Source organism: Somniosus microcephalus, chromosome 2 (genome assembly GCF_052327205.1).
Source record: "Somniosus microcephalus isolate GS21.2 chromosome 2, FLI_Smic_1.0, whole genome shotgun sequence".
Classification (NCBI taxonomy): Eukaryota; Metazoa; Chordata; class Chondrichthyes; order Squaliformes; family Somniosidae; genus Somniosus; species Somniosus microcephalus.
The window spans coordinates 249,297,655-249,310,491 of record NC_140988.1 but is presented as its reverse complement, the minus strand read 5'-3'; the positions used below and the strand labels follow the sequence as shown (position 1 = coordinate 249,310,491).

General features: G+C 41.6%; 1 protein-coding gene across 1 annotated transcript in view; it reads left to right on the top strand.

The window, feature by feature from the left end:
• Positions 1-646: 646 nt before the first annotated feature.
• The window catches only part of asah1b (N-acylsphingosine amidohydrolase (acid ceramidase) 1b), a 33,294-nt gene continuing 21,103 nt past the window's right edge, over positions 647-12,837 (top strand). The window contains exons 1-7 of the mRNA XM_085970834.1: positions 647-814; positions 4,873-4,919; positions 5,983-6,073; positions 8,093-8,179; positions 9,326-9,404; positions 11,058-11,132; positions 11,568-11,613. Coding sequence (XP_085826960.1) covers positions 737-814; positions 4,873-4,919; positions 5,983-6,073; positions 8,093-8,179; positions 9,326-9,404; positions 11,058-11,132; positions 11,568-11,613 — 503 coding nt within the window. The 5' untranslated portion in view covers positions 647-736. The remainder of the gene's footprint in view (positions 815-4,872; positions 4,920-5,982; positions 6,074-8,092; positions 8,180-9,325; positions 9,405-11,057; positions 11,133-11,567; positions 11,614-12,837) is intronic.

Below are 12,837 nucleotides of genomic sequence, written 5' to 3'. Positions count from 1 at the left end.
GGAGCTGCACTCATCCAGGTAAGCGGAGAGTATTCCATCACACTCATTACTTGTGCCTTGTAGATGGTGGAAAGGCATTGGGCAGTCAGGAGGTGAGACACTCGTCACAGAATACCCAACCTCTGACCTGCTCTTGTTGCCACAGTATTTATGTGGCTGGTCCAGTTAAGTTTCTGGTCAATCGTGACCCCCCCAGGATGTTGATGTTGGGGCATTTGGCGATGGTAATGCCATTGAATGTCATTGGGTGGTGGTTAGACTCTGCTTGTTGGAGATAGTACAGATTACATTTGCATGATATTACATTAAATATTATTCATTAAACATTCAGAGCAAGGGGGTTACCCTGGTTCCAGCCCCTCCGTGTACAATGGTGGGCGGGCCCTAACTGTTGCTGGTGACCAATGGTCAGGAAAGAGTTCAGTGAATGAGCAAACCAATGGAATGATACTTATCAGGTGTTTGGGCTCAACCAAGCCGCGTGGCAGAGGGGAAGCGTTTTTCCACTCACAACTTGTTGGCCCACAGATTTGGAACAATAATAGATGGTTGCTCTGAAATTAGAGATCACTTGAATGTATGACTTGGTGTGCTGTTGCTTGTTGTCCGAGGCGGCGAGGGCTCGGCCCCTCCCTGTCTCCGCCCCCTCCCCACCCCTGCAGTGCAATGCAGTTTCCCAGCCGCTGTCGCAGGCTCCCGGGCTGGCGTTTGAAGGGTGTGTACCGGCGGCGCGAGGATGAAGCTGCAGGCGGGGAGTTGGTGCTTGGTGCTGGCTGCTGGCGCGGTCCTTACATTGGCGCAGTTTGTGCCGCCGGTGAGTGAGTGAATGCACAGTTAGTCGGGGCCGCAGAGACTGAGAGCGCTGCCACTGGGCCGGAATCGCAGTTCCGCGTTTGCATAACAGCGGGGCGGACGGGATAGTTTTAAACGGTTGCAGATCCCTGCGACTGAGCGTAAGGGGTTGTGATGTTTGAAACAGGTGTTTTCGACTAAAGAACTTTTCACACATACTTGGAGGAGCTGCGGGTGTCCTTTTTTGGACCTTTTTTTGTTGAATTTTCACCAGTTGCGCAGTTCCCAACACTTTAGAAACACTGTAGGTGGTATTTAGAAGTTGGCTAAAACTGGCCTGATGTATTTTTCCTGATGTGCTTGGAAATGATGGTGTTTAACTTTCCATTGCCTTCACCGGAACTTTGCCTCTTTGTGTGGCTTTTCAGATTTATTACGTGTTTCTTAAAGTCGTCCATGCCTTTGTTACACCCAGATTCGCCTGTTCTAGTAGTCTCCTGACAGGTCTCCCATCTTTCAGCCTCCATAAACTTAAGCCCATCCAAAACTTTGCTGCCTATGTCTTAATTGTGGTTGACATTCCGGGAAATGTGATTCTGTGGCTTGTGATCATGTGCATTGATCATGTGCATTGATCATGTGATGCATAATTGCGATATTTGATCTCGTGACATTGAACTAAGGAGGTAAAACAGTAGACAGTGTCTCAGTATCACCAAACCCCAAATAAATATTTGACTGTTTTGTAGTAAGACGAATAACATAATTTATAAATTAAAGAACACACAATAGAAAGATTTAAGTATAACTAATGTTTAAATAACTAATATTTGTACAGTATCGACCGCACTGAGAAACACCAAGTAAATTCCACTGATTCAACAAAAACATCGATATAAGTAACTTCTAACTTAAAATTTCCATACAGTTTTATGACTTTTTAACAATACACAGCAACTTATATTTTAAAAAAAACAAAACCAAACCTAATTCAGTTCGCTGATTCCCACACCCCACTGCTAAAGCCCAGCTTCAGGGAGGTGAGGCTCAGTCCTCGGAGAAGCATTAAAGTTGTCTGACTCCCATAATAAAACACCTTATACAACAGCGCACGCCACAGGCCGACATCAACTCTCCCCCCACCCCGGTTTGTGTTGCTGTCTCTCTTTCTTCCCCCAGGCCTGCCCAGTTTCTGCTCCCTCAGGTCATGTGGAGTTTCCAGGTGATTTTTGTTGGTCCCAATGCCGCTATCCTCACAGCTGGTATGGAAACTCATAATTCCAAGTAGCAGCAGAACCAGCTGGTCGCAGACAATGCGAATTGACTGCAAGCCACAATAGCCAGGGTACTGTGCATGTACGAATCACGCATACAAGGACCGTTTCTTGTAAGCACCCATTGCGATAGACTCTCGCCAAAGCGGAAGTCTTGATCAGCACCAAGTCCCGCTCACCCAAGGGATGGCTGACCTACGATAGCAAAATACTGCGGATGCTGGAAATCCGAAATAACAACAGAAAATGCAAGAAAAACTCAGCAGGCCAGGCGACATCGGTAGAGAGAAAATAGAGTCAACCCCTTTGTCAAGTCTTGACAAAGGGTTTGACTCGAAACGCTGACTCTATTTTCTCTCCACGGATGTTGCCTGGCCTGCTGAGTTTTTCCAGCATTTTCTGTTGTTATTTTGGATGGCTGACCTATATTGGCTCCCTTTGTGTTCAAACCTCTCCTTGGCATTGCCCTCTCCATAGCTCTGTAACCTTCTCCAGCCCTATAATCCTTTGAGAACTCTGCGTACCTTCAACTCAAGCATCTTGTGTACTTCCCACTTCTTTTGCCCCACCATTGGCTGCTGTGGTATCAGCAATCAAGGCTCTAAACTCTGGGATTCCCTCCCTATACCTCTCTGCCTCCCCTCCTTTTAAGATGGTCATTCAAAACCTACCACTTTGTCCAAGCTTTTGGTCATCTGTCCTAATATCTCCTTCAGCTAGGTGACAATCTTTGTCTGTTTATGCTCTTGTGAAGCACCGTGGGACTTTTTACTATGTTAAAGGCGCTATATCATAGAATGATATAGCACCAAAGGAGGCCATTTGGCCCATCATGCCTGTGCCAGCTCTTTGGTAGAGCTATCCAATTAATCCCACTCCCCTCTTTCCCCATAGCCTTATAAATGTTTTCCCTTCAAGTATTTATCCAATTCCCTTTTGCGAGCTAATGTTGATGCAATAGTAACTAGAAACCAATTGATAGAATTTGAAATGACCTGCTATCCTGTTTGATGTTCATTCGCTATCCACTGTCCCGTAAAGCTGTCTGAGACATTGTACGTAATGAACACTAGAGATATGTAAATTAAAGCAAAAAACTGGAGATGCCGAAAATTTGAAACAAAAATGAAAATGCTGTAAACACGCAGCTGGTCAGTCAGTTTCTGTCGGGCGGGTGGGGGGAGAAACAGACGAGTTAAATGTTTCAGGTGTGGATGAAGGGTCCATAGCTGAAATGTTAACTCATCTGTTCTCTCCACAGATGCTGAGTGTTTACAGCATTTTCTGTATTTACTACACAATTGATGGTTATTTCTCTTGTAGTGACGTGAACATAATATGAAATACTCAGTGTAGTGTTACTGATTTCACTGCAATGTGAAAAAAAATTTTTAAGTGCAGTTGGCAAATTAAAGTTCTTGCTGGCGATGTGGATTTGTAAAATTACACTCCTAGAGTTGAGGTAACCAGGATTAGGCTGATGTTCACTGGACTGATGTGCCTTGTTTGCACTGGCTAGATTGGGTATGATCATTATTCTGTGCACCAATTTCCCACTTAGACTTGTTCAGTTGAATGGAATCTAAAAAATGTGCTGAAATAAGGAAGTGAAGAAATTCTGATGCTGGAATATAAAGTGAAGAATCATAGACATCACAACACAGAAGCTGGCCGCTTTGCCCGTCTAGCTTGTCTGTAATGGTGCTAACTCTTCAATGGGAACTATTTACTGTAATCTTGTTTCTTTGTCCTCACTGTGTCATCTTCTTAGGCAGTCCCTTGGAACCGAGGATGACTTGCTTCCACATATTTAAAAAAAAGAGTTTGCAGGTGACTGATGAGTCCAATGCGGGACCTACAGTCTCTGTCACAGGTGGGGCAGACGGTGGTTGAAGGGGCGGGTGGGTGGGGTGCTTAGGTTGACGTGCGCTGCCTGCGCTTAGCTTCCGCTTGCTCCCGGCGAAGAGACTCAAGGTGTTCGGCGCCTTCTCGGATGCTTCTCCTCCACTTTGTGCGGTCTTGGGCCAGGGATTCCCAGGTGTCGTTGGGGATGTTACACTTTTTCACTGTGTGCGTGCACGCGCGCGTCGGTCCTGATTCATCTGACGTGGCTCCCAGCGCCAACAGTTTAAGCAAGAGGTTCAGGGCGTAACCTCTGGCCGCTCTTCTAAACACTGCCATATCACACCAGAACTGGGAGCAGGTGCTTCTTGCATGGACGTCGCCTGTAGTGGAGGGACTGGGGTATGAAACTATTCATGAGAAATTCCACCAGTTCTGCTTCCATTGTGCCCGACACTTGCATGATGCAGATATACTTGCTGTGCTTGTATCAGATCCTGGAGCCCAAAAAACACACTCATGCTGGTTTCCTAATGGCAATTTTGAATTTGTGAATCTTTTGTTTTATATTTTTTTTAACCACCTCTGGCTGGTCCATTAACCTTATGGCAATGGTGTTGCCCTGCAATTCCCGACCCACCCCTCTTCCTATGTAAATCAGCCTGACCCCAGGATTTACGCTGCATTTCCACCAAGGAGCGGGACTCCTAGTTTTTTCTGCTTTACCATTCTGTCATTAGCTTCCTACCATTCTCTACTTGTGTTGGTTTATAAAAACTAAATTGCTACCATTGGCCTCTGTAACGTACAGAACAAACTAGTTTTCCACACCTTGGACCCGTTTTGTATTTGGAGAATATTTTAAAAGCCGTAACAGTTGTTTTGTGAAAATCATTCAAATTTTCTTTGCTATAACGTGAAAAGAAAGTTCATGATTTTCAAAAGCTTTGCTTTATTTGTGCAGTATACTGAAGATTGCAGAAGAGGCACATACCCACCAGCTGGTCCCACGTAAGTACTAAAATATTCTTACAAATATTTTAAAATGTTTCTCTGCAGTTTTTCACTCAGCAAAATCCAATTCATTAAGTTGCACCTTTTTTATTTACAAGGTGTGAACCTACAGGTGAGACTTGCTGGTTTTACACAAGTATTCAATCTTTTACTGCTCTCTGCCTGACATAAAATTAATGGGTATGATTATTCCAGCAAAAATAAATGCAATATTCCCTTCTGTACAGCTGCCTGAGAGCTGTGCAAAGTGCGCTGCAAGAAAGTTTGAGCTTTTTTTCGTGTATTTTACTCAGTGAGCCTTAAACTTTTGAAATGTTTGCCCACATTTTCTCATCAGGTAGAAGTGGCCCATATAAATGAGAATTTAATATAACTTTTTCTAGCACTTCTAAAACTTGTTCCCCTCTCTAGAGGTTTCGGGATTCTGAATTGCATTTTGTATTTGGGTCCAAGCTGTTACTGAAAAGCTGGCAAAATCACCCATTCCTAACCTCAGATGAGTTCTACAACCTATTCGACCAAACATTTTTAAAGGCTACCATGGCAGGAGAATGGTGGTAATTTTGCCACTATCAATGTTAACATTGAGTATTTGACATTCAAAATGCATGCCTTTTATAACCCCCTCACTGCACATTTGTAATGTGTATAGAATCTTCCATATTTTATGATTTTTTGTGTAAACCACTTTAGTTCTTAGTCTCAGCATGTATCGCCTTTTTAAGTAAAGGGATGGCTGAACCCCATTGCCGTGTAGATGATGTAGAAAAAAATTCTTTAAAAAAATAAAAAATAAAAAAATAAATAAAATATAATAATAAATAAATAAATTTGTTTATCTCTTTATAATCTAGTTAAATAAGACTATAAAGCTGATATATTAAAGCCCTAATCAGGGAGATCATCAATTGAATGGACATCAGAAAATGTATTGGGTTATCTTGTATATTTGCCTAAAAGTTATCTGGTTGTTCCATAGTATAGATGCTGATATTACAGTCATTTTTCCGTTTAATGCAGCATTGTAATAAAATAAGCACTGTACTGTATGTGTTCACAGGTTTAAAGGTATTGCTCCTTGGTACAAGATAAATCTTGATTCTGCGCCACGTATAAGGTGGAACCAGTTGATTAATGATAAAAAAGTGGAGGTATGTAACCACCATCTTGTGTAGGTACTTCTCTACTATAGAAATAGTTGACTTTCTGATATTTTGCATTTATTCATTGAGAGTAGCTGAGTTACACAAAGCAGGAAGACCCAGGTTTGATCTTCCCCAGTTCAGAGTTAACCTACATCCACCAGGATGGTGTTAAAGGCAATAAGATTGGTCTCTGCTACCCAGCAACCTCTCCCTCCCACCCCCAACTGAAAATGCATGTGGATGTTGCGTGAGGTCAGTCTTGAGTGTTATCCCTTACAATCAAACCAATAACAACACTCACTATCTGGGCTCACATGTGAATAATGGCCACTGGAACAAGGTACCTGAGAGCCTCCAACACCCAAGTAACTGTACCCCAGAGGGAAGGGGCGGGGGGGGGAAACTGGCAAGAAAAAGAGGGGAAGAGAAATTAGTATTTTACTGGAATGTGTTTATAATGGATTGAACAGCTTTAAGTAGCAGGTAAACCTCTTTAATTGTCTTCAAATCAAAGTGTGTAACCATATTCTTAGTTTTGAGTAAAATTGAAGCCTTTTACAATTTAGATCTACTGCAATCACTGACATTTGCTTTCCTTGTGCTTTGTGAAGAGATTAGTTTAATCTGCTTCAGCTCCTGTGCATGAGTGTAAGTGTACAAATGATAAAGTGCATATTCTAAAATAGTCATCATAGTTATACAGCACAGAAAGAGGCCCATCGTGTCTGCGCCGACCATCAAGCCCTGTATTCTAATCCCATTTTCCAGCACTTGGTCCGTAGCCTTGTATGCTACGGCGTTTCAAGTGCTCATCTAAATGCTTCCTGAATGTTGTGAGGGTTCCTGCCTCTACCACCCTTTCAGGCAGTGAGTTCCAGATTCTAACCACCCTCTGGGTGAATAAGTTTTTCCTCAAATCCCCTCTAAACCTCCTGCCCCTTACCATGAAGCTATGCCCCCTTGTTATTGACCCCTATACTAAGGGGAAAAGTTCCTTTCTATCTACCCTATCTATGCCCCTCATAATTTTGTACATCTCAATCAGGTCCCCCCTCAGCCTTCTCTGCTCTAAGGAAAACAACCCCAGCCTGTCCAGTCTCTTCATAGCTGAAGCGCTCCAGCCCAGGTAACATCCTGGTGAATCTCCTTGCCTCTCCAAGTGGAGACTAATTCTGTGTCTCAGAATTTTTTCCAATAATTTCCCAACCACTGATGTTAGGCTCACTGGCCTGTAATTCTCTGGTTTATCCCTACTACCCTTCTTCAATAATGGTACTACGTTAGCTGTCCTCCAGTCCTCTGGCACCAGAACTGGGAGCAGGTGCTTCTTGCATGGACGTTGCCTGTAGTGGAGGGACTGGGGTATGAAACTATTCATGAGAAATTCCACCAGTTCTGCTTCCATTGTGCCCGACACTTACAAGCACAGCAAGTATATCTGCATCATGCATCAGATCCTGGAGCCCAAAACTCACTCAAATGTGGCCAGAGAGGTTCTGGAAATTTGTGTCAGAGCCCCTGCAATCTCCTCCCTTGCCTCACACTGCAGCCTGGGATACATCTCGTCTGGGCCTGGGGATTTATCCACTTTTAAGCCCGCTAAAACCGCTAGTACCTCCTCCCTCTCAATACTAATTTGTTCAAGTATTTCACAATCCCCCTGCCTGATTTCTGTGCCTACATCGTCCTTCTCCATAGTGAAATATGGTTGCTTATTGATCATGTAGGAATGCTACTGTAAAACTTTTTCTTTAAAATAAAAAGTGAACTGGGCCATTTTGAAAATGATGGATCTAAATTAAATCTTTCTTTCTCTACTCCTATCCCCATCACTCCCCTGCTCTCTCTGAATCGACAACCTGGTTGTGTTAACTTTTTTTAAAAAATGAATCTTTGAAGAAGGCTGCCAGCACCTGTGGCACAAATTTGTATAGCTTTGCTGTATACTGTTTAGCTAGTTTGTAATTTTATTGTGCATCCAAATAATATGTAACCTTACAAAGCAACTTTACTGATTAATTGCAGCTGACCAATTTAATCCGGGTGATCAAGGACTTGGCAAACGATTTCTTCCCAAGCGGCAAATTGATTGAACTAGTGGATAAAGGTTTGGTAAGGATGTGTTTTTGATTCCAAAACACAAGATTTACACGTGAAAATGATATGGGACTATTCCGTAACTGGCCATTTGATTACCTTGGCCTGGAGTTTCCACTCAATTGCGCTGGTTTTTTCATAGCAATTCCCCCAATATCTGCGTAACCGACGCAAAAGATCGCAGAATTTTAAGCGCAAATTGCGTTCAGTGCAACTCGAGTTTCCGCGCACTTTTGTGCTAGTTTTAAAAACATTGCGCAAGAAGCAGGCCCCGCCCACAAAACTGGAATTAATCACCATTGGGACTTTCTGCTAATTGTGCTCATTTGCAGGCTTTCGAGGAGGCTCCAAAAATTAAGCTGGAATTTTTGGGTGCACGGACACAAAAATAGTTTTGAAAGGCTTTGAATTAAAAAAAATTAAATTTACTAAGGAACTGACTATTGCACTCAAATCTCACTAGAAAATAGTTTTGTATATATTTTAAATCATTCATTTTAAATCGGGTTACTCACAGGCGGTGGATTGACACTGATTTAAAATGCTTATTTTTTTTGGCTGTATTAATCAAACTATCAAATATATTGAGGAATATTTTAAACTGAATTTTAACATTTTTTTAAAATTACATTTTAAAACGCTACCCGCTTGCGCTAGTTCATGGCAGATTTTGTGCTCAGCGATATGCAAATGAGTTTGAGCAGAGACTCTCTGTGGGGGGGTGGAGACAACACTTTTCAAATGGGGCAATTTTAGGCATGATATGCACCGGAATCGCCGATTGCGTCCCAAGCGGAAACTCGACCCCATGGTCTGTAGCGATCCTGAAGTTTTGAACCCCAGATGGTTTATTGCTCATCAGATTTTGCCACTTGTAGAGAAGCGCGCCTATAGAATGGCATCAGCTGGACATGAGACAGCGTAAGAATCGTTATGCCATCAATTGTCCGGGTACTGCCATTCTATTTATAAACTCACTTGAATCCCAACATTGTGAGTCTCATCTCCAAGTACACTAATTTTAAGCTGAGTCAATTCCAGTTAACTTGTTCCTCTCTACTCCGTTTGAGAGGAAAATGCAGATTAAACCTGACAAAATGATCCTCTACATGTTCAGATTTCAGTATCGTGCAAAAATTTGAAATGCATCTTTTCTTCCAGGCTCCACTTGTAGATACACTTCCTTCACCATTTAATGAAGAACTAAAGGGAATTGCAGATGCGTCGGGAGTACCTTTGGGTATGATACTCACTCTTGAATAGATGCGGTTTGTCATAGGAATTGTCTGTTTATTCCTGGATGACAGTGGTTTAGTGTTAGTGTGGACATTGTTACTTATTAATGTTGTCTCTTGTGCACTGCATTTCCCCCAGCTATTATGTCTGTTGCCTCCCCAAAGAATTCTGCGGTTTGTCGAACAACAATTGTACCTTTTTGAAATCTGTGCTGGCTACTTCTAATTGTTTTCTTAGTTTTTTCATTATTATTCTTATAGGACCTCTTCAATTTTAATTGGTTTCTGACCTCTATCCATGGCTTCCTGAAACTACTAGCTAATCTTTCTCTTCAATCCATCTCTTGTTTAGGTGTCTCTGATTTTTATTTAGCCCAGCCCAGAGTCCTCACCCTCACCCCTCCCCTCTCAGGAAGCTAGAGCTTCAAATCTAAGAGCATAAGTTGCTCTGGGTCCTCCTATTTTAACCTTTCCTTCCTGCCTTTCCCTGCCCCTTGGATAGTCATCCATATTTCCTCCTCCTCTGCCTGCTCCCATTCTCACTGGCGTGACTACACTCTCAAAGTCTTATTGCAAAAACAGTTCTCCATCCCTGATGTCAGATTGAATCCATCTCTTTCTCAAGTTCTGAGATTTTGAGTTCAAGCCATGTGACACTTCCCACAGATGTTTGCCCAAGTCAACACCTGATGCTTGAATCTCCCACATTTTGCAGGAATGACATATCACTGTCTTTTCCTGTGCTGCCATTTTTAGGCTTAGATCGTTTGTTCTACTTCAGACTTTGATATCAGCTAGTCTACTTGGCACCTCCTCCTTGTCACTACTGAATGTCCACTTTCTCCAAAATCCCATTTTAGACGTCTCCTCATTCTGTGACGTGCTCATGGCTCAAGCTGTGGCTCGCATAACTACCTCTATATGCCTTTTGGGGACAAGCCAGTTTCAACTGGTCAGTCAGCCCTCAGCCATACAGTTTCTAGCACCTGCCCTACTTGCAATTGACTCACTGTTAAACTGTGTAACTGCAAGTCAGTTGGCAGTTAAAATCTAAGCTTAAATTTCAGATTAATTAAAAAGTAATAGTTCTGTACTACTTACCCAGAGTTCAACTCCTCCTCACCACTGAATCCCATTTTAAAAGTTGTTGCACTCACTCCTGGCCTAGATGACCATTATAAACAACTCTAGAGATTTTGAGTTCAAGCCATGTGACACTTCCCACAGTTTGATGTGTGAACCATTCCATGAGATTAACTGCAATAGTAGATATAATGATGTATGCCTTAGACTGTAATTTTCTCTCATTTAAATAGCACCTCATAGTGTGAAACTCTTGACACATTTTGATGCAATGAATTATTTTGAAACGGTGTGACTGTTATGTAGACTTAAAAAAGGTATAAACTGATCATAAGAATTATGATGATCCTCAGTGGCACTGTATCCCGAATGCTCTGAATCAAGGAAAACCTACAACTGGCATTTTATAAACCTAATTACTGATCAACTATTAAAAGTGAAAAATTCTGAACTTTGTTAGGTAGACAATAACCAGGTTTTCTGTAGGTAATTGTTTACATTTACCATATAACCAATTATAGCTTTTTTTTACAAACTTGTTTTTATTTCTTAAACCACTTTTTTCCCAAAATCAGGGGAAATTATGCTCTTCAATATCTTCTATGAAGTATTCACAGTGTGCACGTCACTCGTAGCTGAAGATAAAGCAGGTAGGTCAGCAATTGTAAAGATTTCTCGACTGGTTGTGTTGGTCACATTTTATTGGAGGGGGGAAGGGGAAGAGCAAGAGATGAAGAAATTCATTGAATCCTTTGGTAAAAATGTTCCTATAAGCCTTTACAGCAAGATATGTATCAAATATTTGAACTTACACTTATTTTTAGTAGCCCTTTTGGGTCATTAGACGTCCTTTGAGTGTTGCCCTTGTCCCAAATTACAAAATCTGCTAATTTCTTCAATCCTTTATTTGTACATTTTTCCTGTTGATGCCTTGCTACATACAATGGATTTTTTTTTTCTTTTACTGTGAGGTTTGAAAGCGCGAGATACTGGGCCAAATGGGTCCTCAGGCTTCAAACTGTGTTACCTGCATTGTTGAGACCAGCGTGGTAGAAGGACTAAACGTATTTATCTTTCACTTTTAGGGAGATTGTACCATGCTAGAAATCTGGATTTTGGATTATTCCTTGGGTAAGAACCTGATTTGATTTATATTTATATAAAAAAACCTTTTTGGGTAGTGTTAAGTGAATTTCAGTTTAAGATCTGATAATCTTGTATCAAGCATCATTGCTTCAAATAGCTAGATTCTGTTTGTTAGATTTTGTACACACTAATTTGCAGGGAGAGAACTGATACCAGAAATGGTTTACCACATTAATATGAGTAGAGCAGTGTCTTTGTCAATGTGATGTCTATACATTTATGAATATATAATTTTTCATAGGAATACTTTTTTTTGCAATATTAGTTGCTTTTTACATAAATGTCAGTGGCTGTAAAGGTGACTTTAGATTAAACATTAAAAGTGTACGATATAAAAATCCTTTTTGAAAATAGTGAGAAGTTACACTACTGGTTTTGGTGATGGCCTCTCCTCTAGGGGAACCACCCTTTAGGCTTCTTGTTTCAGTAAGTTTTAAAATCCTTCTTTAGACCAGGTAGAATCCGAATTGGTTTGTACTGAATTTGCTCAGTGAGTAGTTTAACCTGGATGGTCACTGGTTCGACCCGAGCCTGTTGCGAGCTAACTATTCTCGGCTAGAGTGCCAATCGGGACATTACAATTGGCCCCAGAATCTCTGAGTGAGGGAAGAAAAATCAGCCATAGTTCCAGCTCCGGATCACTATTCAGCATCCCTCCCTCACCTTCCTGGAAGTGCACGTGAGAATAGGATTAGTAATTCTCATGAATAATGGCTACTTGAATGACAAACCAGAGGATGCCAGCCTTATGGAGCCATACCCCAGCAAGGAGTCATGTTTTCAGTGGGAGGTGGGGGAGGAGGTGAGAAAAGAATCAGTCAGCCACTTTATTTCAATGACCGTTTCCTCGATGTATCAGTTGGGAGCAGTCAGTGCATTGGTTCACCTACTTACAATCACTGTTAACAGTCTCCCAACAGTTTAAAAAGGCCATACATGATGCAAAAAGGTTCTTGTCCTACCTTGACCTATTCCTACATTTATCCTCCATAAATACTATTCTACAGTTAATAAGTTAGTATTTGTTAGATCTTAACTATATTCACAAACTGATTTGCTGGCTAAATCATTGTAAATTGGTATGGCATTGTGTAAGATGTCAAATTTGTGCTGCTAAATATGTCCACTTTACTGACTTGACAACCTAAAATATAATACCAGAGGCTTTTTTCCAGGGAGGGGGAGGGAGGGAAACTGTTGCTTTTAGTT